The 25,689-nt window shown below is 43.5% G+C and overlaps 1 protein-coding gene across 10 annotated transcripts in view; it reads left to right on the top strand.

Moving 5' to 3' along the window:
* NCAM1 (neural cell adhesion molecule 1) overlaps window positions 1-25,689 on the top strand; it is a 75,968-nt gene that overhangs the window by 37,954 nt on the left and 12,325 nt on the right. For 3 of the 10 annotated variants that reach the window (XM_071726784.1, XM_071726782.1, XM_071726785.1), the window contains exons 4-16: window positions 52-195; window positions 974-1,111; window positions 1,595-1,712; window positions 2,303-2,475; window positions 3,309-3,451; window positions 7,286-7,315; window positions 11,031-11,181; window positions 11,760-11,944; window positions 12,294-12,390; window positions 13,095-13,265; window positions 13,978-14,109; window positions 15,321-15,335; window positions 25,521-25,645. In XM_071726784.1, coding sequence (XP_071582885.1) covers window positions 52-195; window positions 974-1,111; window positions 1,595-1,712; window positions 2,303-2,475; window positions 3,309-3,451; window positions 7,286-7,315; window positions 11,031-11,181; window positions 11,760-11,944; window positions 12,294-12,390; window positions 13,095-13,265; window positions 13,978-14,109; window positions 15,321-15,335; window positions 25,521-25,645 — 1,622 coding nt within the window. Of the gene's footprint in view, window positions 1-51; window positions 196-973; window positions 1,112-1,594; window positions 1,713-2,302; window positions 2,476-3,308; window positions 3,452-7,285; window positions 7,316-11,030; window positions 11,182-11,759; window positions 11,945-12,293; window positions 12,391-13,094; window positions 13,266-13,977; window positions 14,110-15,320; window positions 15,336-17,856; window positions 17,893-19,179; window positions 19,222-21,128; window positions 21,132-25,520; window positions 25,646-25,689 lie in introns of all 10 variants that reach the window. The other 7 variants (XM_071726791.1, XM_071726790.1, XM_071726786.1 and 4 more) reach the window with 3 other exon arrangements.

Genomic DNA, 25,689 nt, shown 5'->3' with positions numbered 1-25,689 from the left:
TTGAGGTGTGCTGAGAAAGCTGCAGTGACTTTCTCCTTCCATTGTTTTCAGAAAAGCTGATGTTCAAGAATGCTCCCACTCCTCAGGAATTCAAGGAAGGTGATGATGCTGTGATTGTGTGTGATGTGGTCAGCTCACTGCCTCCTACCATCATCTGGAAGCACAAAGGCAGGGATGTTATCCTAAAAAAAGATGGTAAGGCACAAGAAGTGTCTTGGTGCTTGCCCATTCAGGTATCAGATGTCCATCTCACCCTAGGGGGTTCAGGAGAACAAAATGGATGTGGGCATAAGAGCAGAGAAGGAATTTGTACCTAACACTAGGACTTAGGATGTGAATGTAGTACTTGAAGGTGCTGTTTCCTGTGCTGCATTCCATAGAAATGGCCACCAAGCTTTGACACTGGAATAGGCCAAGAAATGCTAGAAAAAAAAATCAGGTAAAAGAAATGCCACTGGACAGAAAAGCTACATGTGACACACGCCATTCATCCCAAAGAAAAGTGGTGAAAAGCTCCTTGCAAGAATCTCTCTGCAGACTGTCATGCCCAGAGGGCCATTTTACTGGCAGGGAGGTCTCAAGAGCCCAAGTCCAGCTGAGCACACACGGCTCAGCTGGGTTTCCCACGCTGCTGGTTGCAGACACAAGGGAACTGTTGTAAGATTTGAACTCTGCCACCCTTGGGCAAGAGAGGCAACTTTCAAACTGCTTATTGTCTGATATTAGTTAAATGTGTTTGTGTGTGTTTATTATCTGTTTCTCTGTGTGTGTAAAGCACTAGAGCAGTTTTCCTGCTACCCACGTCTGGTTTCTTTCTTGTCACTGTCAGATCCAGTTAGAGCAACATTAAGTGACGGGAAGGGGAATTTTATTACACTCAGCCTTGTCTCCACCCAGGAGAAAGAGAGGAGAAAAAACCTGTAGTGAGTTTTCCTGAAGATCCTTGGGTGAACCTTCCTTTTGTCTTTTCTAGTTCGATTTATAGTCCTGTCCAACAACTACCTGCAGATTCGGGGCATCAAGAAAACAGATGAGGGGACGTACCGGTGTGAGGGCCGGATCCTGGCTCGTGGGGAGATCAACTTCAAAGACATTCAGGTCATCGTAAATGGTGAGCAGCTCAGTGTAAAGCTGGCAGAGGGGCAGGGTCTGGAGCACCTGAACATAATCTACTGTTATGTCAGAGTCACACTCACAATTTACCATCAGCTTGCTGATCTTTGTGCGCCAAATAAAAATGTCTGTGGAACTGACTGGTAACCAGATGGTTATGGGCAAAGATCACGTGAAGAGAAACCTTAAGTGTCTCATGACTTCAGAGTGAGGTGGTGGTCTTGTTGGGACTCCCAAGTGCTTTTCCACAATGCTGTTTCTCTGTGCATCTCCCCACCTGCTGCCCTCCCATCCCTGTGCTGTTCGCTTTGGAGACCTCACGCATCAAACCTGTTGATTGAAACCTGCAGGTGATGGGACAAGGGTTTGAATTACTAGAAACAACTGTCTGTGTTGCAGAGATTGACAGGGAGCTTTCCAGCTCACTCTTGCTTACAGTTTCTGTCTTTTCTAATTAGAATGTGGATTGCTTCTCTTCTAGTACCTCCATCTGTGCGTGCCAGGCAGACAACTATGAATGCCACTGCCAACCTCAGCCAGTCTGTCACCTTAGCATGTGATGCTGATGGCTTTCCTGAGCCAACTGTGACGTGGACAAAGTAAGATGCTTTGTGAAGTATCCTGATTGTGTGTGAGTGTGGATGTTTTCAACAGGCTGGAGGGAAAGCAACATATTAACTGGAATAGGAGTAATTGGTTCTTCTCACATGAAAAAGAATGGTCTCCTAGAGGCAGCTAAACACCAGTCAGCCACTCACTGCACACACCCCAAGTGGGGTGGGGAAGAGAATCTGAAGGGTGAAATCCAAAAAAATCATTGGTTGAGGTAAAGACAGTTTAATAGATAGAGCAAAGTCTGTGCGTGCAAGCAAAGCAAAACATGGAATTCATTCAGTGCTTCCCCTTGGCAGGTCAGCTGTCCCAGCTGTATTTCCTCCCAAGCCACCATCACTGCTGTTTATAGCTCTTGCATACAAGCCATGATGTATGCCAGGAGGTGAAATATTCAGCTGCCAGGAGAGGGATTAGGAATAGATCAAAATGTAAGATTTGTAAGAAGAGGTGGTGGTCCCTCTCAACCTGAGGAGTGTCTGTGTACTAATGCAGTTCTAGTGGTAACAATAACCCTAAAACAAAGAGCCTTTGATTGCTTCTCCTTCTAACACAGAGTGTGCTTTGTGCTCTGCAGGGATGGAGAGCCAATAGAACAGGATGATGATGATGATGAAAAATACAGTTTTAACTATGATGGATCTGAGCTCATCATCAAGAAGGTGGATAAGAATGATGAAGCAGAATACATCTGCATTGCTGAGAACAAGGCTGGTGAACAGGATGCCACCATTCATCTCAAAGTCTTTGGTAAAAATTCTCTTTCTATCCTCCCCTTTCCAATCCAGTTGGCTATTGGTAGCTCACTAGAGCCACATGGAAGTAACCTGCTTACCCCAGCTGCTGCCTGATGTGGCTCATCCAGAGCTGCTGCTTCCCCATGCAGTGATGTGCACCTCTGCCAGGCAAAGGAGGTGCTGTCTGAAAAAGGTGCCAGCTCCATACTGCTTCCTCTGAGAAAAGAAGCTCAGTCCTGCATTGGGGATGATGTGGGATTCACATGCTACTTGAAATACCTTCCAGGCCCAGAGGACTGAATCCTAATCCAACCAGTGCTGCTATAAACAGGGCTTTAGCACTTCAGTGGGACTTGGTTATAACCTGGACAGGGAGATGAACACTACCCCACCACGATGTGAATGATCTTGAGCTTGCAGGAATCAATCAGCAGCTTTCCTATCTTCCATGTATCTGAATATCTTAAATAATATAATTCTCTCTGTCCCATCCCTCTGCAGCCACTTGACAAAGCTGCTGATTTAAAATTAATTTGGGGCAGAGAAAGTAGACAGCGAGGTAGAAGACTCAGCTGATAATTCCAGGGTCTGGTCATTTGGAACTGTTCAATGGGTTCTACTTAAGGTATAACCTCTTCTAGTTCCTTCTCACAAGCCTCAGGTGTAAGAAAGAAATGTGCAGGAAAGGTCTCTTCTCAAATGCCACTGCTCCCTTCCTGCTATGTCAGCAAACTTGTGCCAGTTCAGAAGCCTTTTCCCCCCAGTGCTCCTTGTTTCAAATGTTGCTATTGACAGACAAGCTTCATTCTGACCACCAGCTGAATGAGGGCTCCTTTTTCTTTTCAGCAAAACCCAAAATCACCTACGTGGAGAATAAAACAGCCATGGAGCTGGAGGATCAGATTACACTGACCTGTGAAGCATCTGGGGACCCAATTCCTTCCATCACGTGGAGAACTTCCACTCGGAACATCAGCAATGAAGATAAGGTACAACCATTCCCAAAACCAGGGGCTCATCTGCTCAGATCAGTGTAGCTTGTATCTGCTTGGCTCTGCTGCTTCACAGTGCATGTCAGCTGGATGCAGATGCACATGGAAATCATGGGGATTCCTATCTCTGTGGTGAGAGCAAGAGCTGTCCTGGACACACTGTCCTGAAGGGTCACCTCCAGAGCAGCAGCAGTGCCAGAGATGTCCTGTTGTACAGAGAGCAATCTCAGTTTGTAACAACTGAGGCTTTTCTTGTCCTGCTGGTATCACTTGGAGTTGAATTAACTTCAAATGCAAGGGGCTCTGGACCCTTTCACAGGAGTTTCCAAAGGGACCTACGGTTACAGGAAGCTTGTGAAAGGGTTTTCCTTTCTGTTTCCAAGATGAGAGGAAAGAATGAGCATCCTAATTCCCATGTCATCTATTCTGTCATGATGCTAATGACAGGATTTGGGTGGGTGGAGTGGTGTGGGTTATTATCTCTTGAAGATGCAGTGGACCAAAAAGAACCTGTTAATTTATTTTTCCCCTTCTCTATTGTATTCTATTACTGCATGTACTTGAAGCACAAAAGCCTGGCTGCCTTTGTGTTCACCTGTTTTGTTGATCACATCAATGCCATTTTGTTCTTTAAAAGGCAAAAATAATTAGCAGTTTTTCTTTTAAAAAAGAGTGCTATTTTTTTAATTGGCTACAATTCCCCTTAACTAGGCAAGACTAGAATGTACATATTTTTTAACAGTTGCATAAGGTGATCAGGAGCACAGTTTAGAGCCAGAGAAAGCCTGGACAAAAGCTGGAGTGATGAGCTGTTGCTTATTAATGATGTGCTAAGAACAGGATGCTTCAAGGCTTGGACAAACCAGGGGTTCTGTCTCACTTATAAAATAGCAGCTGATAGACTCTGAAGGTCTCAAAGTGACAGAGGTGTCCTCTGTCAGTCATTCTGCACTCTAATCCTCTAAATGAGTTTTTTCACTGCCTCCCTGGTGTCAGCCTCTTCCCTGTGTTGTTATTGTTTGACTTATTAATGAGGGTGCCAAATTTTTCCTGCCTGAATTCTTTCTTAACATCTTTTGGATTCGAACTGGTGTAAATTCCTGTGATATTTAGAGATTTCCACTGCCTTCCCAAGCTCTGGTTACAGATGACTGGGGGACCTCTTTGGACAGGATAAAGTTTTTTATGGTCTTGTCTCTGTCTTGGAGAGCACTGGGAGGAGCTCAGTGTCCTGGTGCTTCTAGCACTAGAGTTTGGATCACAGCCATGGAAAAGAGCTTTGTCAGGGAGCAGAATACAAAAACTGAAATGACACAAAATAAAGTAGAGGTTGATAGGCAAATCTGTTTGCAGAGTCCCATGTGTCCAGCCCAATTGAAGTAAGAAGATGTCAGTGGCAAAACTGCTAACCATTTTTGAGACTCTCATATATTCTGATTGATTCTGCTGATTTGGTGATCAGTATTAGGGCAAATGTTACTATTGTCATAGTTTCATATCTAGATGGGAGGAAAATCAAAGGTTTGAGATACAACCATGTGTCTCATGTACTGGTTCAAAGTACAGGGCAAAGATTTTTTTAATCTTTTTCTTTTTTAATTGTATGCCATGCCCTGTGTAGGCAGGATATTTTTGGCTGTGTTTTAGTTGTTCTGTTTTATTTTGTTTTACTTTTTTCCCATCCTCTATCTTGGCTGTAAGTTTAGATGAAGGGTACAGATGTACAGAAAATCCTGAGGTCAGAATAGCTCTGATATTCTATTACATGGTACAACCATTTCCCAGCTCTGAGATAGTACAGGAAAATGGATGGCAAGACCTGTTGAAATCCTAGCATGCAGAGCAAAAGAGTTTCCCCCTCTGGTTATGCCCACATAACATGGCAGCCCTTGGATAAACAATCTTTTGCTTGGAAGATGGTCTGCAGAGGGAAGTGGTTGTGGATATGCTTTGGCAAAATCAGGTGGTTGGCAGCTGAATACCAACAGAGATGAGCAGACCAAACTTCCAAATACTGGTGTGCTGGGAGATTCCTTTTGCTTGCATCCTTCTGCCCTGCAGAGAGTGCAAGTGAAATTTTAAAAAAGCAGCTTATATTTGGTTTACCTGGCTTGCAAATGTAGATAGATTCTTAGCAGAAACTTTTGCCATGTCACTGAGGTTCCTGTCTGTCACCACTGCAGAAAAGAACAAGAACTCTCAGGGCTGGGAAGTCCCCCAGGTGATGGGAAGGAGCTCTTAGTTCCCACTCTGTCCCTTACCTGGGGCTGAGAGCTGCCTGTGTCTCATTTTCTGTGGGTGAGGGGGAGGACAGAGAATTCACTTCTGTCTTCTGTCCCCCACGGGTCCCTTTACAAAGAAAGAGCAAACTCTAGGACTGTGGAAACAGGTTTTTTTCCTCTTTCATCTTCCTTTATCTTGGCAGGTACTGAACACCAGGAGATTAGAAGTGTCCTGCTTCTGGTAGTTGATTTTTGGGTTTCGATTTTTTTTTTTTTTTTTTAAATTATTATTTTGTTTTGTTTTCTTTTTTTGTTTTGTTTGGTTTTTTTCTAACAGCCTTCTGTGCTGAGAAGAGACATAGAAACTCAGCGAATAGGATTGAAAAGGGACTTGCATGGCTATAATCAAGGCAGCTTTCTGGCTTGCTCAGCTACAGAGAATGGCTGGTACATCCAAAAGGGATTATGAGGAATTAGTATTGTTGCCAGGATATTTATTTATAGAAATCATCAGATGATATGAGTGTCTTAGTCCATGCAAGTGTTGGTGAGCTTCTCTTCAGGTGGCTTCATCTCAGGCCTCTGGTTAAAATCATTTGCTATATTCACTAGCAGCACTGTGGAAACAATACTGTGGTTTTTAATTCTCATTTCCTAAGCTTCCATCTCCATTTCTGTAATGTCACTTTTGTGTATGCTGCTACACCTGCACATCAGCAATGCTTGTGCCTCACACTCAGTAATGCCATCGTGGCTGTGATATTAGCAGGTGATTTTTGACTCCTGAACTGAAATGGATCAAGTTGCAATTGAAATAGAGACCAGAAGAAAAAGATCTGTAAGATAAATTTTAGGGGGAAAATGGAACCCAGCAGCTTTGTTTTTTCTGAACCAGAGTGAATGGTGTCCATGCTGTTGGTAGCATTCTCTGAATGGGAAATTTGTGTTTATTGGTGAGGTTTGTGCATGTCTCACTGATGTCTGTAGCTTGGTTGTCCCAGGCCCAGGAAGGGTTGGGTGTGCACATCCATAAAGAGCTGGACAGGATAAACTGGAGGGACAGGTTCTGCCCTGCTGCCTCCTGGCCAGGGGCTCACCCAGTTCCAGTGCTTTGCAGCTCAAAGGCTCAGTGTGCATGTAAACCCCTGTACAGATGCATGATTACATTAACAATTAGTGTTAATGTTAATCAGTGTGTGTGGGTGGCTAACAAACCAGTGTCAGAAAGCCAGTTCTGGCAATTTAGTGACCTAGGCCATCAGAGTCACTTCCCCAGCACGCTGGGGACAGGCTTCTAGAATCACTGAGACGTGTCAAGGGAAACAGTCACTCAATTTTTAAAACAGAAGCAGTCTCCTGGTCTCACAAGCCTATGCTTAATAATTTTAAGACCAATTTATAGGATATTAAATTTTGAAGGTAAATCTAATTAGAAGCTATGCTGGGAAATGGAAATTGTGCTCACCCCACACACATGAGATGCAGAACTCGGAGCCTGCATGTGCCCAGAATGCAATGTGGTGCATACACTGATACCTAAACCCAACCTCTGATAAACTCTTACTGCTTTTTTTCTGTTGTTGTTGTGTTCTATATCTGTTCTCTCCAGGCTTCGTGGACCCGGCCCGAGAAACAAGAGGTATAAGATTACCAGAACTTTAGCAAACTCTTGTTAGACTCTTCTTTTGGTTTTGTTTTTTTTAAGCATTACAGATTAACAAATCTCTAGTCCAGTAACCACGCCAACTAAACCAGCATTAATAACACAGACAAAGTAAATATCAATACATAAAAGAAGCAGCTTATAGAGTTAGAAGTTGCTTGGCATGTAGTAATGCAGTTTTGGATGAGCAAACGAGCTGTGTTGGGGGTGAGTAGTTCTGGTTGTCACTTGAAAAGCAAACCAAAAAAAAGCAAATACAGAATCTGACATGCACTACGTGCACCTTCTCCTGCTCTGCTACCAGGGTGAAACAAATCTCTCTTCTAGGCTTTTAAGAATTAGCAGCAGTGTGAAATCTGGGGAAGTATTTTTTTCCAGACATTGCCTCTTCTGCTCCAGCCAACTCATCTGTTTGCTCATGGTACTCGTTAAGTTTGACTTTCTCTTAGAGGACAACTGCATCATGTTCTATTTCAAAATCAATGCAGATAAATATTGCAGAAGTTGTATTTCTCCAGAAAATGCTCCAGATTGCTCAATTTTTGTTTGTCTTTGATTTGCAAGGGTCGAAGAGGGGATGTGGGATAATGCAGTAATTCAGTTTGGTCCAAATGTGGTTTTTTGCTGCTTCATTTCATATTCAGTGCTGGATTTTAATAATAACAACAATAACAACCTACCTGTACCTTCACCTAATTTGTAGCATTCTTGCTTCAAAATGGACCAGGAAGCCTGTTTCCAAGCAAATAACAGGGGTCTTGGAGAGAACAAAATTAGCCATCAGAATTAGGTGGCTTGCATTTATATTTTTAGGGTCAGCTTTGTGGAGGCTCTGGGTATCCTGAATTCTCTTTATTTTTAAGCCATCTTAAACCATAGGGACTGGTATGGCCTCAACAGAGGGAACCTCTGACTTAAAAAACATTTGCCTTTTTTTCATGTGGGGCTGAGAATATGCTGCCCGTTCTTACTTCAAAATAACCTGTTGGATTTAGTGAACTGTGGCAAGTGAAGGCACTGGATATTCAGGCCAGTTTGTGCTGAAGAACTTGAGATCTGTGTGGTTGCATCTCTTCATGTTAATTCCTATTACAGTTGTTTCTGTTCCCCTTCCTCACTCTCACTGTTTTCCCTGTGCTCTCTGTCTCAAGCTTTTTATTAATATGAGCACTAATACTATTAAGCTTGCTGTCTCTAAATTTCTTTCTGTGTCTTAAAATATCCAAGTGGGGTGCTGGCAGAATGTTTTTAAGCTGCTTGTTGCTTTAGGCACAGCTTTCCAATAGCTCCTATGGGGTCTCTGAGCAGTGTATTCCAGTGGCAGGGAGTTCAGTTTTCAGGGAGCTGAATAAATACTTGGCATTAAATGTTTTAGTTAATGCATTAGTTAGTTTTAAGTAAGGGATCCTTTATGAGTTTCAGTCTTAGCAGCATATCTGGGTGTGAAATCTTGTGTTAGAGGCACAATTGCAGTTGCTGCTGCTTCTTCCTCTAGCCCATGGTGAGCTCTGTTTGCTGTGCACAGCCCATAATATCTCAGTTCACCACTGTGGTCCTGGGTACACCAGGTAATTGTTGAAAATCATAGTGGTAGCACAGGTTAACAAAAAAAGCCCAAATCCACGTTATCACCAGCAAATGCTAAAAACTCAGAGGCAAAATTACATCTCAGTTACACCATAAAATGGTGATGCCTGCCTGGTAACTGGGAATTAGTGCAGCCTTACAAATATTAGGAGCTGCAGATGAGTTCTGGTTAGAGCAGTACAAGCACAGGGCTTGGAGGCACCACACATCTGCACTGGAATTTGTAGCTGTGGTCAGAATTTCTGGGTGCTGTTTTGTGATGGTGCCCAACGTGTGGAAAGCAGGGGAGGAGAAGGATGTGACCGTGTTAAGGCATGGATACTTGTTTGTGAAAAGACTGTGAAATCCAAAAGGTAGAGAGGATAGGGGGTGAGTGCATTTCCTACTTGTCTCTCCTCTTCCCTTTGGCATGGGAGTATTGAAATCCAGGGCAGCTTTGTACCAAATGACTGTGCCACACTGCAGTGGCAGAATTTGGAGAAAAACCCCTCCATGTATCTCAGGATGAGTTGTAGTAATTGTTCATACACAGAACCATCCTGCCCTTTTCTGTAGAGCTGCTACAGCATGCTAGAGCTGCTACCCATGTCCCTTAGGTTGTCTCCCCATTGCTATGAAGCATTTTGTTACCCAAAATCCTGGAAATCAGAGGCCAAGGTAGCAGGGTTACAAATATGTACATCTGGCTCACATGTTTCTGTCTGTCTTCTGTCTCAGTAGCCAGGAGTCATTTGCATTTGACTGTCTGAAGTATAAATAAAGAAAACTAGTAGTGTGCTTTCCTGGGTAGATATTTTTCTCTTCTTTGGAGTATTTTTCCTGATCTTCCTTTTTATTTACGTGTGCCTTTTGCATTAAGAAACAGAGCTTCATCTTTAGAACCAGCTACATAACTTGTGAAGTTGTCATTTTACCACGACTGCCAAAAACTCTTCTGTTCATATCAGATCTTGACAAAGTGAGTGAAAGGCAGGTGACACTGGGTGTAAAACTACTTCACTGTAATGATCAGGAGCTGATATTTTGTGATATTCATGCTCTTGCCTGCTGATAGGGTCAATTATAATCTGTGTATTTGTCCTATGTCTCCCAAGGAAAGCAATGCTCTTGGAGTATTAATTGCATTAAGTGTGGCAGCAGGCACAGCCAGGAGGATACCTCAATTTTTCACTTGTACTTGTGACACTTGGTAAACTAGATGAGAGAGCTGGTGCTTTGGAACTTCCAAGCTGAAGCACAAGCTCCAAAAGCTTGCACAAGCACCAGGGATGAGGGAGGAGTCCATGGATTCGTGTGCTTCATTTATTAGGGGAGCACTAGGGCTTTGGTCAGATATTGAGGGAGGAAAAAACCCCACAAAAAGGTCTGGGGGATGGGATCACTGGGTGGCTGCCAGATCTTGGAGCAGATGGTAGCCTGGATTTTACATTCCTCTTCTCTCTGTCGAAGACATTCCCACACTTTCTTGCATGTGGGAGCCATTTCTGAATTGTCAGATAATGGATGCAAACTGCCCTAGAATTTCCTTGAAGTGTCACAGTTCCTGGAAATAGGGTTGTTTCTAGAAGGGTCACAGTTTTCTTGGTCTCTTCAGTGCCGTCTTCAAGTGAACTTTTGTTTGAGCTGAATTTTGCCTGCTTCAGCTCTGAGGTCAGGATCTTATTAATGCCTTTTCAAGGACACTGAACTAAAATGTGCATCAGTCAGAGAAGAGGAAGGTCTGAATTCTCTAAGCAGAATCACATTAGCTGTCAGGGAGGTTTTCTACAAGCTCATGCTGGCAAAACTTTACAGTTCTCATTCTGGGAAGAAGCTTGATGTTATCCAGCCATCCTCAGACATGTAGTGGCATCTGATACTTTGATCCTTCATTTCTTTTTTTCCCCTCTCCTGAGTGCTCTGAATCACTGCAGGCGGCAGTGTCCTGCGGGACAAGGAATTTTCTTGTTGCTTTTGGAAATGCCTCTGTGTGCCCCTGGTTTCACCTGGCCTCAGGTGATCGTTCACAAGTACTGGAGGCTTGGGGTGAGGTAGGCTGGCGTTGCTTTAGGCTGCACCACAGGGGCAGAGCTCAGCCTTTAACTCTCCTTTCCTTTCCTGCCAGACCCTGGATGGACGCATCATAGTCCGGAGCCATGCCCGGGTGTCATCCCTGACTCTCAAAGAAATTCAGTACACAGATGCTGGAGAATATGTGTGTACAGCCAGCAACACCATCGGGCAGGACTCCCAAGCCATGTACCTTGAAGTGCAGTGTAAGAAGTGGAGGATGGGCTGGGGAGGGAGGGTGTTCGTGCATTTAGAGGGGGAGACGGTTTTGATTTCCTTTTCCTCTGCCCGAGGCACCTGAGGCTTGGGAAATGTGTGGTGTTTAGGTAGAGGGCATGAGAAGCCACTCAGCCCGATGTCATTTTGCTGGAGAAATGTTGCTGTGTTTGCAAACATGCCAATGTTTGCTCTAGCTGCCTCCAGCTGGGATACTGTTTGCACCTTGGGAAGATGATGAGCCACGAATCTGCCACAGTCCCATGTGTTGGGTGCATCGGAATCTTTCCCGAGGAGAGTTTCCTGGTATGCACTTTCCTAGATGCACAGCATGCCATCTGCTCCTCCTCCCACTCTGTGAGGAGCAGCTGAAGTTTCCTCCTGACATTCTTCAGTAATAACCCCACTCATCTCCCCAGGGGAGGAGACAGTTCCCAGTTCCTATCTCAGATTCCCTTCCTCACATTAACCTGGACCCCACCCAAGGGATCCTTCAAGTGGGGCTGACCAGGCTACCCCAAGAGATTTTCTGGCTCAAATTGCTCTCACAAATGTGTCTGTCTTTCAGATGCTCCCAAGCTTCAGGGCCCTGTGGCTGTCTATACCTGGGAAGGGAATCAGGTGAACATCACCTGTGAGGTGTTTGCTTACCCCAGTGCTGTCATCTCCTGGTTCCGGGATGGGCAGCTGCTTCCCAGCTCAAACTACAGCAACATCAAGATCTACAACACTCCGTCAGCAAGCTACTTGGAGGTGAGGCAAAGCAAGGAGAGGAGAAAGCATGTGCAGCCAGAAGGGCTCTAGTGCTATCAAATAATTTACATTCCTGATGTTGAAGGAGTTAAGTCTTTTGTCAGGGCATCCTGATGGTAGGCAGGAGGTGGTGTGGTGTTTCTGGCACATAAATGCCAAAGAAAATCAGGTAATAGAAGACACCACCCCCTCCTTACCTTTGCCTTTCTGCAGTTCTCCCCTCTGGAGAGCCCTCAGAGTGTTACCAACTGTACTGTACTGAGGCTTCTCCCCCCAGTAAAATGCCAAGTGCATGCACAGAGTGAAAAAGGTTTTCTGATCCAAGTCTGAGCCTTCATTTCTTCCACAGGTGACACCAGACTCTGAAAATGACTTTGGGAACTATAACTGCACCGCTGTGAACCGCATTGGCCAGGAGTCCTCAGAGTTCATCCTCGTGCAGGCAGGTGAGCATCTCAGGCACAGAGCTAAGGAAATGCAGCCCCTGAGCTGAGGTGACAGTGTTCTTTTCTAGTTGGTGTTGGTGGCTCAGCAGGAGAGCTGCTTCTGCTTTCAGAGAGGCTGCTCACAGGTTTTTGCATTGGGATGGGCTGTAGATAACACGATGCTCAGTATCTCTGTTTCTCTCCTCAGTATCTCTTTTAAAAGGCTTGTGATTTTTTTATTTCTGGCAACCACTGCCTACGTGCATGTGCATGTACACATGCTTCTCAAACTCTGCAAAATATCCCTAAGAGTGCAGGTCATGCAAAACAGAAATCTTGGAGCACTCTGGGCCAACCCAAGTGACCTGGTGTCTGACACATGACACATGGGATGGCCTCTCCTGTTCTCTCAGGACTGGCATGCAGACAGATTTAGGAATGCTCAAGCTGTGTGCTGGAGCATCCAGTGGAAGAGACAGTAGAGACAGGATAGCATCCAGGATGCTGCTCCTCTGCTCCAGTTGTCCCCTTTTGAAGAAGTATTGTAAGTCTCTACTTGTTAGAGGAGAGACAAGGTGCAGGTCTCTTCGTTACCATTCTTAAAATCCCTCTTAAGAGCCGTTCCCCTCCTCTTTCTAAAGCTGTGACAAGGGTGCATTTTCTGTTTTCTTTGCCACTAGAGCTTGTTTCTTCTGTATCACTGGTTTTTTTCCCTTCCTCCCCAGATACTCCATCTGCTCCTTCCATTGACAGAGTGGAACCCTACTCCAGTACTGCCCAGGTGGAGTTTGATGAGCCCGAAGCTACCGGGGGGGTTCCCATCCTCAAGTACAAAGCAGAATGGAGGGCACTGGGCGAGGGGGAATGGCATTCAAGGTTGTATGATGCAAAAGAAGGTAGGATGATAAAACAAGAGGCTGCCACCTCTCAAAAGACTTGTTTTCCTTTAGGGTAAAGATGGAAGCCCCAGACAAGTTCTTAAGCAGCTGCTTTGCGGTGACACCTTGAATTTTCAGCTGCAAATGAGGGCTCTCACTGTGCCAATAGGAATTTAGGAATGGGAGGACTATATCAGATCTTAATTTTACACTGTCAGTCCTGGCTGGAACTGAAAATCTGCTTTTAGGTCCCCCCAGAGTGATGTGATCACAGCTAGACTCTTTTATTTTTCTCATTTCTCCCTTTGTGTTTGTGCAGGAGAAAATAGAGCTTATTTCTTCATATCATGATGAGCCCACAGCAGGTTTTTTCCATCTCCTGTCTGACTACATTATAGATTATTAAAGGAGAGGGGGGGTTTCTCTCCTGCTGAGGGATTTGCTTTCAGTTGGGTTGTCCCTCCCCACAAACAAGCAGGTTTAGGTGATACATCTGCTACAGTCAGAGCCCCACGTGGCAGTGGTCTTAAATACCATTATTCAAGGAGCTATTTGGCACAGAGCAAAAGATGAGCCCTCTTCCTCTGCACTATGTATGTGAGGCTGGACCCAGAGGAGGGCTCTGTTACATGGGGTGAGCATGGCCAAAGTGTATGAAAGAAACATGGCCTTTGTTGGTGACTGGAAGCCTGAGCCTTTCTTTGTTTTGCCTCCCTTCTTTCTGCAACAGCAAGCCTGGAGGGCATGGTCACCATCACTGGCTTGAAACCTGAAACAACCTACTCTGTGAGGCTGTCTGCAGTTAATGGGAAGGGTGTGGGTGAGCTCAGCCTGCCAGCAGATTTCAAGACACAACCAGTTCGTAAGTAAAACTGAGACCTCCCTCTGCTTCTCTCTCCTTGCATCTTTCCAGGGAGTCTGTGCCATGCATGGATAACACCTTCTCTTGCAGACCTTGCTTCACTCTTTGTTTTTGTTGTGCTTTTTGATTGTAGGGACTTTCATTACTAATTAAAAATCTTCCTTGAAGCTAGAAGAGGAACTGTTTTATTTGCAGTAGTTTTTGCCCTGGGTTACCAGTGGAAACTTTGTATTGTCAAAGAAAAGGGGCTGTGCAATGGAGAGTTAAGAAAAGCAGAGAGTTGAGAAGGACATGGGTCATAGAGAATGTCATGTCATGGTTGCAAGGACAGGGGTTTTTTTGCAAATAAGAAGTTGAGAGAGGTTCAGCATAGGAGTGTCCAGGAACTGTGGAAAGTGAAGGTGGGGGCAAATCTCTTTTCTGCAAATCACTGCTTTTAAATGCCCGTGCAGGACATAAAGTGATCTCTGCAGCCTTCTGTCTGCTTTACATGAGTAATCCCTGACTCCTATGGCAGGATACTCTGCTGTGGTCCAACACTTTCCCTCCTGTTTCAGCCAGGAACAAAGAGGCAAGAATTACAAAACCAGAATGCTATTCAAAATAGGAAGGAGAGAAAGAAATAAGAAAAAAAAAAGTCTATAGTGGGTAGTAGAGATGTGATAAAGTAGCAGAGGAGAGGTGGTCCTTGTCCACATCCTCATCCAAGCATCAGGATCTCTCCTGAGCTGCCCAGAACCCCTGGAGTTGTTCTTTCCCTTTCCCCTGGGATTTAGATCTGCAGCCTGTTCTTCTTCCCAGCATTGCACCCACACTTGTGTTCCTCTGAAGCCACCATGCAGGACCTTCCAGCAGAGCTAGCCATGTTCCCAGCCCATGTTCTGCATGCTTTGGGGCCCTGTGAGCTCTGCATGGTCTTGTCTGCCAACTTCTGCCTCACCAGATTTGCTGAGCAGGATGGGGCTGGCACAGGTGCCTTGTTCCCTGAAATCCCAGGCTCTGTGCAGTTCCCTGCTCCTCACAAGTGATGCCCAGAGCTCCTGGAACCCACCTCACTATTCCCTAGGGTTGCATTGGGCTCAGCTGGTGGTGCTTTGATTTTTCCAGGTCCGTGTTCCCTGTCTCCTCTTCTCACCTCTGCTACATTTTATTTTTCTTGTCTATCTCTGTCTTTTCTTTTTGTCTGTGTTCCATCCATGGAAAAACTCCAGGCATCCCTCACTCACGTAAGTGCCTCTCTGCATTTCTTTCACTCTCTTTTGACATTCCCAGAGTGTCCCTCTAACACACATAACATTAGCTTTTAATCCAGGACCTTTTTCCTCTCTGTAAGAACTGAAGTAACTGATACTGCCCATTCCCTAACAAGACTGACACTAGAATGGTCCTTCTATTATGGGTAGTTCTGCTCTTTTTAGAACAGAATTGGGGGTTAACATCTTTGTCTTTATTGTAAAGCATGCAATTCCAATATTTAATTAGTGACTGTCTAATAATAATAGCTTGTTAATTAGAGAGTGGAGTAGTGGAAGGCTTCATGTTTATGAATTAATTAAAAATTTTCAGATTTTAATGAAATACAGATAATTCAGGGGAGGAAAAAAGAGAAGAACAAAAACAAAATAAGAGTTTTAGCTAAACTGCAGATCTGGCTTAGATCAATTAAAAGCCAATCAAAAATTTCAGTGTTTTGCATATCTTAACAAGCAAAAACTTCAAGAAAAAAAATCACTTTTTTTGTCTCTTCTCACTAATACTTTTTACCATCAGTAGTCTCTGAACAGTCTTCCAGCACTTTTGTAGATTGTATGCTCAACCTCATACTAAATGAAAAAAATGCATGTTTCCCCCTTCCCAATGTAAAATGAGAGATTTGCTGGGTGTGTTTGTCAGCTGGGTTCTGTGAAACATGGAATGCTGTGTAGCTTTCTGCCTTTCAGATCAGAGTTTATCATTGGCAGCTAAAATCTTCATTTCAGTGAGCATTATTCTGTTTATTAACGTGTGGGTCCTTGTGGTGAGCTCTTGTTGTTCCCAAGACTGCACGGGCAAGCTTTATGAAGCTGCTGCTGCTGCATTCTTTGGGGTTTGGAAGCTGAAGTAAAAAAAGGAAAGAGGTTTGTTTTGATTTGTTTTGCTTTTACTCTAATTACAGGATTTAAATCCTGCTTGTGCAATATTTCCTTAAAGACTGAATTATATGAAACATGTTTCCAGAACATATGTTCACTTTATTGCCTAAAATGGTTTAGAGCCTGTTCATTTCAGTAGAAGAAATATAGCCCTTATATGAAGTTAATTGTCATTAGTGTTAAAATTATCAAGCAAATTATTTGGTAGGACCTTCTGAATTGGACATAGTCAGTGATACACAAGGGAAATAAGGGCCTAGGTTTTCAGTGTCTGTACAGATCAGTACCACAGGAAAAGGGAAGAGATTCAATTCAGAAGAGAGGAAAAAGAACATTAAAAGCTTTTTTTCAGCCCCAGCGACAGATCTGTCTGCAAAGCCTCATGTTCATCACCTGGGGACAGGTACGTGGCTTTGAAGAACATTAAATCACACTTGGAGTAGAGTTTTTTGTTGTTTTTTTTTAAATGTAGCAATTGACTATCAATCAGTTTGTAGTCCCTAGCTCTGCTCCCTTGTAGCATAACTTCCATTTCTTTTTTCCTCCTTTGTGGGCTACAGATTTTTTTTAATTTCCAAATAAAAGTCTGTTTGTGCTCCTTCAAGAACATTTTTGCCTTGTAGTTGTGATCCTTCTGAGCATTCAGTTCCCTAATAATTTTTGTTGTCTCAGGTGCTCCAAGCCCATTTCAGATCCTGAGCTGGATTTCAGTGACACTGAAGAGATCTTTGTCACAACAGAATTGGCTTTTTTCAGTCTCTGCCACATAATGCTACCTGTTTCTGGGCAAAGGCAGGAAAAAGTTGGGTGTCTTGTTGGCATTTTTTAATGCCTGATGGGAGGATATGTCTGCAGGGGTTTTTTGTTGGGCTTTTTTTTTTTCCCCTCAAAAAGCAGTTTTCCTCTCCTAGAGGCACATAAAGGCCCAAGGGATTAGTGAAACTTAGATTGGCAGAGATGAGAATGGTGGGGCTGGAAGGGTATCTGTCTAACTTGGCCAGGGTTCATATTTTCATCCCAACAATTTCCTGGTTTTTTGGTACTTCCTTTTCCTTGTCAATCTGAAGACAAACAAAGGCTGCAGGCAGACCTTGTGAACAGTTCCCTTTTGAGCCTCAGCTGGTTTATAGTGCAGGTGGGACCCAAATGTGTGTTAAGCCACAAGAGTGTGTGTGTGATGTGTTAGGTTTTGATATCAAAATATCTTAGTGTTTGTTTTGGGTTTTATTACATTAAAATAATCCCCAAATTCTTACCATGTCCCGAGCTGGCAATGGGATAGTTAGCAATGGACTTTACCAAAACAGTGGCCATGTAGGCTCTATTTTGCTGCCATACACACAGTGCTGGGCAAAATCTCTGCTGCCCTTAAATGTCCTTGGCTGGGACTGCTGGGAGCACTGGTGAAGAGCAATGTCTGTGTGCTGAGGGATCCTGTGTTAGGAGAAAGTTGCTTTAAAGGCAGAACACAGAGGATCCACAACTGCAGGTCTGGCACAGTGTCCTTACTTTGTCTGTCCTATGGCCAGAGAGGCCTGAGCTGATAAAATCTTACCAATTCATTTTCCAATTTTCTGTCTTTTGGCAGTACTCACCTTCTTTTCTCTTTCTTTAGCAAGTACTGCTGCACCCACCTCCTGGTTAGCAGAGAGTGAGTATGGGAGCAGGGGCTGTGTCTCTTTGCATGCCTCTCCTCACTGAGTGTGCTGCCTAACATCCCTGGGGGGTTTCCTACTTTTCTATGGGTGTATTTTTTATTTTTTTTTTTCCCTGAGTGAAAACTGAATCTTCAGGTAGAGAAACTACAGATAAGTTTGATTTTCAGGACAGAGCAAAGCCCCGGACAGAGAAAGATGAGGAGTAAAACTCTGCCCATGTGACAGCTGGTTGTTGTCCTTGGCCATTGCCTTTTAGATTTCTGATCAGTTTCTGTGCCATTTTTGGGGGATGTCTTACAGGATAAGCACAGCTTTTGTGGTGTGAAACTAAATCACCTGAAATCAACTTAGTGCAGCAAATGAAGAGTTTTATTTCTCAGTGAAACGGGAAGATGTCCAAGTGATCAGAAGGGGAATGGCTTGTGCTTCCCTAAGCCTGTTACTAGGACACCTTCTGGAGATGTGGAAGCAAACTCATTTCTTTATATCCTGCTTCATCGTTTGTTAAATCTGCATAATCAGATTAGGCTGCAGATGGCCCGAGGGTGATTCTGCTCTTCCTGAACATCAACAGCACATCAACCATGGCAGTAAAAGGAGTCCGTAGAATATCTCAAGTTGGAAGGGACCCATAAAGATCGAGTCCAACTTCTCTGCTCCTGGCAAGACTACCTCAAAGTAAATCATATTGCTAAGAGCATTGCCTGGATACTCCTTGAACATGCTTTGTGCTGGGGCTGTTTCCCTGGGGAACCTGTTCCAGTGATCAGCCCCCCTCTCAGTAAAATACCCTTTCCTCATGTCCAGTCTGGACTTGGCCTGATTCATCCCATTTCCATTTATCTCAGTAATCTTTCCTCCTTGCCTGCTGTAGTTGGGCAAAAAAGTCCCAGAAACTTCACTGCTTCGTGGGCTAGCAACATCTGAACTTAGGTTGCTATATGAGCCAAAAGGAGGCAAAAATGCTTTAGCTTACTCTGAAACTTTATTCAGAGCTTCAGAACCCACCAGCAGGGACACCTGAAGCCATAGAATGCTGCAGGGAGCATGCAGGAAAGGGACCTGGATGTGGCAGCACTGCTCCCTGGGCTGGGAAACAGCTGCAGCAGAGCCCAATTTTTGCAGCCTCTTCAGGTAATAGACATCTGCCATACAGATTCAGTATCATGCTTTCATCTGTAGACCTCCTTCTGTTCTTCCTATCACCTCTGCCTCTTTTAACTTGGTTACACAGAATGCTTCCCCTTTACACATCCTTTCTGTCCTTCGTGTTTCCATAGCAACTCAGCCTCTTGCTGAATCCGAAAGCTCAGAGCCACCAAGTGAGTAGATGGGAACTGCTCCCCCTTGGACAGGAGTGCTGTTTGTTGTGCTCTAGCCCTTCTGCCAAGAGAATTAAAGTGTTGTGCTGCATTATTTTGATTCCTGCTAACCAAGGATCTGGCATTACTATGTTGTGTGAGCATGCAGCTGTTGAGAACCCAGCATGGTACAACACTTCCTCCTCTTTCTCTCATCCTACCAAGCATGCAGTAAAAAAAATGGAAAATAAAAGATTTAGAGGGGGAAAAGGAAGGGGGGAATATTTTAAAACGATCATTTCCAAAAGTAATGTTTTCCTTTTTACATTTTTCCATTAGGGATTTTAGTGTTAGAGCTGTCTCTGCAGGGCTATGGACTAAATAATCCTCTTGTTACCCTGCCTTGCTCTATTTTCTGTGAAGTTATAGAGGTAGAGTTGATACTGCAGCAATAGATGTGGGATGTTGAAAGAAGAATCAAATAAGGAGATGGAGTATCTTACAGGACAGAGGAGGGTGGGTAGAGGGAGCATTGCCCCATCTTACCACTCCCTGCCTGTGTTAAGAGATCTGAGGCTTCACAGAGAGTTGGTATCTGAAATGGGAACTCCCTTTTCCAGGTTCCCTTAGTTCTTGCTTAGTACCTTGATGGTTAAACAGCCATTCCCACTGAGACTGAGGGAAAGAAGCAGATGCTTCTGTGCTGAACCTGAGGAATCTAATGGAAAATAGCTAAAACTTGCATTAGTTGATTTGTACATAAAAGAACCATTTTGAAATACTTGTTTTAGGCTACCTTAAGAGTTCAGTGAGACACCTTCCTGTACTGAGTGGATGCATCAAAAGTGTTCTTCTCATTCCTACTTGTAGGAGATTTATAGCCAATATGAAAGCCAAGCAAATATTTGCAACGTAGTCCTTGAAGACAAAGAAAAACGGTGCATATGTGTGTTTTGTGCAACTAATCATTTCTACAAAGTCAGCTGCTTTTCTTTGATTTGCAGTAGCTGAATGTGTGTTTTTCTGTGAGTATGGTCTTTACCTGCAGTGGATTAGAAATGGTTCATCATTTCTAAATAGAAAATACTAAAAGCATGAAGTATGTGATTGTTTGGGGGGTTGCAGTAGTGGGGGAGCTTAGAAGGGCTGGTCTAGAACTGTAATTCATGTACATGGTGCCATTCCTTGAGTCTTCAGGCTGGTGGTGTCGGGAGGAGCTCGAGTTAACTCAGGGATAACTTGGTCTCAGCACACTCTGGTTGCAGCTCTTTGGTCCAAAGCTCTGTCCTTGGAAACATTCACATCATAGGTTTTTCCTTTGTTAGAGTTGTTGATATTTAGGAAGACATTTGTTTCTGCAGAGGAAGGAACACATCCATTTGAAATGCACAGATTTGTCTTCACTCAACTGCCTGGGCTTCCATTTTGCTCATTTCCCCTCTGCTGCTGGGGCTGTTTCTGAATAACAATGTATTCCCTTTTTCTTTCCAACAGTCTCCTATCCAACAGTTTTGTGGATTCGTTCAGCTGCCCAAGTTCTGGCACACACTCTACATTAATTTTTGTTTCTTCTTTTACTTGTTATTAATAAGCAGTGGTGCAGCTGTGCCTAACACTCACAAGGCCATAATTCAGTGCTTTCTGTGGTTTAATATCCTTATATTTCCAGGTTATTTTACTGTCTCCCCAGTGTTTCTGATATGTACTGGCTAATTTAGTTTTTTTTTTTTTTTTCTGTTTTATTTAGTCTGTAATTCTGTTACTGGTTTTTTTTCCCTTGCCCATTGTTTACATCAGTTTTTTAATTTTTTTGTATTTTCCATGTGACCTCCTCCACTTTCCTTTCAACCAATCATGTGCGTGCCTATCATGTGACTTTGTCATGTGGCTTGCATGGTGCTGATGATGTCGTCCACGCTGGTGAACAGAAGGTAAAATACTTTGTTCTGATTGGTTGCCTAGATTTGGGGTAAGGATTCCCCTCTGGTCGGTGACCAGGGATCTCCAAATTCCATCACTCCAAAATCCTTCTAGGAGACTTTTGGAGGAGTCGCTCACCACTCGTTGCATGTGAAGAACTCCAGTCCTCCACACTGAGTCTGAGAAAACTTGGAGGGGGAGAAAAAAAAACCCCACAAACCCAAAACCCACCAAGACAAAAATCCCCTGGCTCAGTCATTTGCTTCTTTCGTATCAGAATCCAACAGTCAGTGTCTCAGGAAGGTTCTCAAACTCTCTCTGACTTTAACACCAATGGCAAAAATCCTTTTGCCTTTCAGGGTACCAACTACAGGCTGGTAGGTGATGGAGAGGGTGGGTAAGATGCTCAGATAATGTGGACACAGGATCTCTTGTTGCTTCAGCAACATTTTGACCCTTTACAGTATACATTTATATAGATATAGTCACACTACATATATTTAGTAGTCTTCCAAGGGGATCCAAAATTCCCTATCCCTGAAATTCAGTTATTGATAATATATCACATTCTGATTTAAGAAAGATATATTTCTGTCACGAGAAAAACATATCTAGAGTGAGAATAATGTTTTTCTCACATGATGGGGGCTGGACTGCACAGTTTGCATCTAGAAGTCCTGTTGCACCTCATTCCTCTCCCTCAGTAGCTCAGAACCCAGCAAAGGATTTAACCTGAACTCTCTTATCAGCAAGGGTTGCAGTAGCTCCTGTGCTCTGTGAAATCAAGAAGCAAATGATTGACCCTTGCAGCTTCCAGAGGCTCAATCAGTCTCCAAGCAGAGTGTGTGATTATGAAAACAATTTCTGCAACACTGATTTTTCTACAACTTCCATTAATTCTCTGTGCATAATCTAAAGATGAGGAGGGAGGGAAGCTCATGCTTTTCTGGTTCCTCAGCTAAAAAAGTAAAAGCCAGTAAGTACCTGGCTTTTTTTAATCAATGAATTCTGAAATTACCTTACTGTCTTGGAGTGGCACCAGGGAAGGATTTAGGCTGGGGTTTGCCACACAACCAGAACTAACACCAGTAACCTTCCCACATGACTGCATGCTTGGAAGCAGCCCCTCTTCTCCTGGTCTCTTCCCTCTCTGATTGAAATCCAGGAGGATTGGAGACTTGGTTGTCTTGTTTTTGCATGTTCTTCTGGTTTTGTTCCTTATTTTTGATTGTTGATGTTTGCTTCTCTTGTGTGCATTCTGAAGACTCCCTCCCTGTTCTTTCTCACCCCTGTATATTTACCATTTCCATAGGTATGGTTGATGTTCTGTTTGAGTTGTGACACCACAGGTGACAATCTGCTCCTATTTACCTGGTGGTCAAAGATTGCAGAAATCAGCTGCTTCCTTGTTCCTGCATTGCAGAAATCACCACATGTTGTGTTCTCCAAACACAGTGAGGGTGCTGAACCTTTTTTTGGTGCCAGCTGGGCAAGGATTGAAGCTCATAGCCTGGTAACCAGTCTGAGCAGGAGATGTGGCAGTGTCTCTGTGATCTAAGGATCCCTCATTTTCTGGATGGAATAGGCAGATTTCTGCAATATCTCCAGACTGCTCTGTGTAAATGGGAGAACCCCAGGCATGTAACACACCTTGGTAATACACTTTTTGCTTTTCAGCCCCTGTCCTGTAGGGAGGATGCATGTTCTGTGAGCATGAGTTTCTTCTCTAACCTTCGGAAGACAACCTTTTCTCTTCAGCTACTGACACTTTGACTCATTATAGGGATGCTGATTCTGCTGGACTAAACTTTTCCCACTGAACTTTTTTTTTTTTTACACACTAACTCATTTTTCATTTTACAGCACTGTGTCTGGATTACATGTGCCTGCTTAAGATGAATTAAATGTCATGTATTTATGAGAGAAAAGTAAAGTATTTGTCACCAGGATTGCACTGCTACACCTGTTGGGTTTCAGCTGTTGCCAATGGTCTGTGGTCTGTAACCTCCCTTTGGAAGAGAATGTTTCTCAGAGCAGAAGTGCAATTAAATTAATGGGGAAGGAAGGAATTGGGAGCTAGAAACCAGACAATTCAAAGTGAAGCAAAGTTTGAGCAGAGAGGTTAATTAATGGGATGGCTGTGTGTAAGGTACAACAGCACCTCTGACATTTAAAATCTATCAAGAATGAGCATCTTTCCAAAGGATGTTCTTTCACATTTTAGTCTTGGTGTTTGATCTGTGGAAAAAAAATCAAGTCTGTGTTAGATAGGAGGCCAAATTCTGTAAGTAGAGTGTTCCCTTATCACTTTAAGAACTCTTTACTTATTGCTAATTATCTCCCTGAGGTGAGGACAGGAAAGAATACCAAGGAGATGCTGACCTTGCACTCTCTAGTTAACAGTGAAGCCATTCATCAGGTCTGTCCCAAAGACAGCAACACATTGTGCTCATAAATGTTTCAGCAGAGTCAAGTGGCTCAGTGTCCAGCAAAATACATATCCACCAGTGCACTGCCCCAAGCTGTTACTGGAAGCTTCTTTCTTGTGGGAAAAAATGGTAGAACCAAACGTTTGTTTCCAATTTCATTTAATTATTGGTTAATAGTTGGGATACAATTATTGTAGTAATAGTTTCTTCAACTCAAACTAACTCAGTAGTCAGAGCCAGTAACCTCTGAGGTGATACTTTTGTTTTAGGATTGAGGAAAGAAAAAAAAAATAAGTAACTGCTTGGTTGACCTGGTATTTTCAGCATGCCTGGGTGAGGCACTGCTCATGCAAAACACACTTGGCCATGTTTAATTTTCAGTCTTGCAGTGCATTGTATCCATTGGGAATGCTTCCAGCATTCATAATTGCAGGAGGAATATAGGCTGGGAAGGGCTTTTCAAATATGCAGCCTCAGTATGTTGGCAGTAAAAATAGAAATCCACCCTTTTGTCTGTGCAGTGAATGGTAAATGTGATTGTCAGTGAAACACAACATTCTCCTGTCTTTCCTCAAGACATAAATGACCCTGCCCTGTATGTTCTCATGTGTTTACATTCAGGTTCTTAAGTCAGAGTTTTGGTGGTGTTCTCTGTGGGATACATTCAGAACTGGATCATCTTTTATTTGTATTTCACAGCACTTTGGTGTATCTGAGAACGTGTGTTCCAGAAACCCATTGCCCAAACCCCAAGGGGCACTGCAGGTACAGACAGAGATGCTTTGGCTGCACCATAGGTCACCTGAAAGTGTGTGCTCAGCATTAGCAAACATCTGCAAACATCTGGGGCTGCAAGTGTTTGGGGAAGTGTATTCAGACTCAAGGTACACAGCAGAACAGGGGAGATGCCTTGTCTGTTGGATTCTCAGTATGCAAGTTTCCTGTAGTCAGCTCTACAGGAGCTATGCACCATTAGAGTAATAAATATCTGCACTTCCAAAGTGTATAAAATATGCATAACTGTGGTTAAACACAGGTGTAGATTTATTTTTTTTTTTCTGGTGGGGAGGGTGAGAAGGGGTGTTACTATGTAATAACATAGTTTGTGAATTTGGCTTTTGTTAGAAGTATTATAGTAAGAGTAGAAGAAAAAAGGTACTTCTGCTGGGATTGGGGATTGTCCTGTGCAGCTTGTGGGCAGGGTATGGAAGAACTGCCTGGAAAACACAGTTGGGAAGACAGGGATGGGAAAGGAGGTGGTTGTGAACCAGTGTGCCCTGCAGAGGAAAACAACATTTCAGTTTTCTGAGGATCTCGGGGGTGCAAAATGGCAAATGCTACCTTTTTGTTTTAAAAATGGTTATTACAGAAGAGTGAAGTGTCTTTCTCCCCAGCCTGTATTAACTGCAGTTAGCTACCTCAGTGCAAGCTGAGCAAAGATGTGCTGTTCTCATTCAGCACTGGTTTTTCCAACACCCATTAAAGTGAGCACACCCCTGGGTCTCTGGTCCAGCAAATATAAAGCCCAAACAACATTCAAAGTGCAAACACAGGTCAGTATCACAAGCATAATGTCCCTTTTCTGTGATGCTGCTTACATCTACATTTCCCAGGAGCAGCCAGCCTGTTTGTCACATCCTCCTGTCTTCATGCTGTCCAGGTGTCTCACAACAAGAGCCAGGAACTGCTGCTTGCACTGGGATGGTTTTGGGGAAAGGTGGGGTCTTTTTTCCTTTCTGGCACACACAAAAATGGTCACTTCTGTTGGTGAAAACAAACTACCAAATGCAACAAATACTTAAGTCTTGCAAATATTTGTACCCTAGACACATTGTCTTCTGTGTCTAGGTCAGAATGAAGCTGGTACCCTGGCAGATGAATATAATGAAGAATTTTTTTTTAAATTTTTATGAGTAATTTTTCCCTAATGAATTTTTGTTACAATTAATTATAAATCCTCCGTTGTTCCAGGGGAACCCAGCGCACCCAAACTGGAAGGTCAGATGGGAGAAGATGGGAACTCCATAAAAGTGAATGTTATCAAGCAGGATGATGGTGGCTCCCCAATTAGACATTATCTGATCAAGTACAAAGCTGTAAGTATGACTGACACTCGAGCCTTGTTTCTAATGAGCCTGTT

Source organism: Heliangelus exortis, chromosome 26, assembly GCF_036169615.1.
Source record: "Heliangelus exortis chromosome 26, bHelExo1.hap1, whole genome shotgun sequence".
Taxonomy (NCBI): domain Eukaryota; kingdom Metazoa; phylum Chordata; class Aves; order Apodiformes; family Trochilidae; genus Heliangelus; species Heliangelus exortis.
The sequence above is the reverse complement of the archived record's forward strand: the minus strand, read 5'-3'. Positions and strand labels throughout refer to the sequence as shown.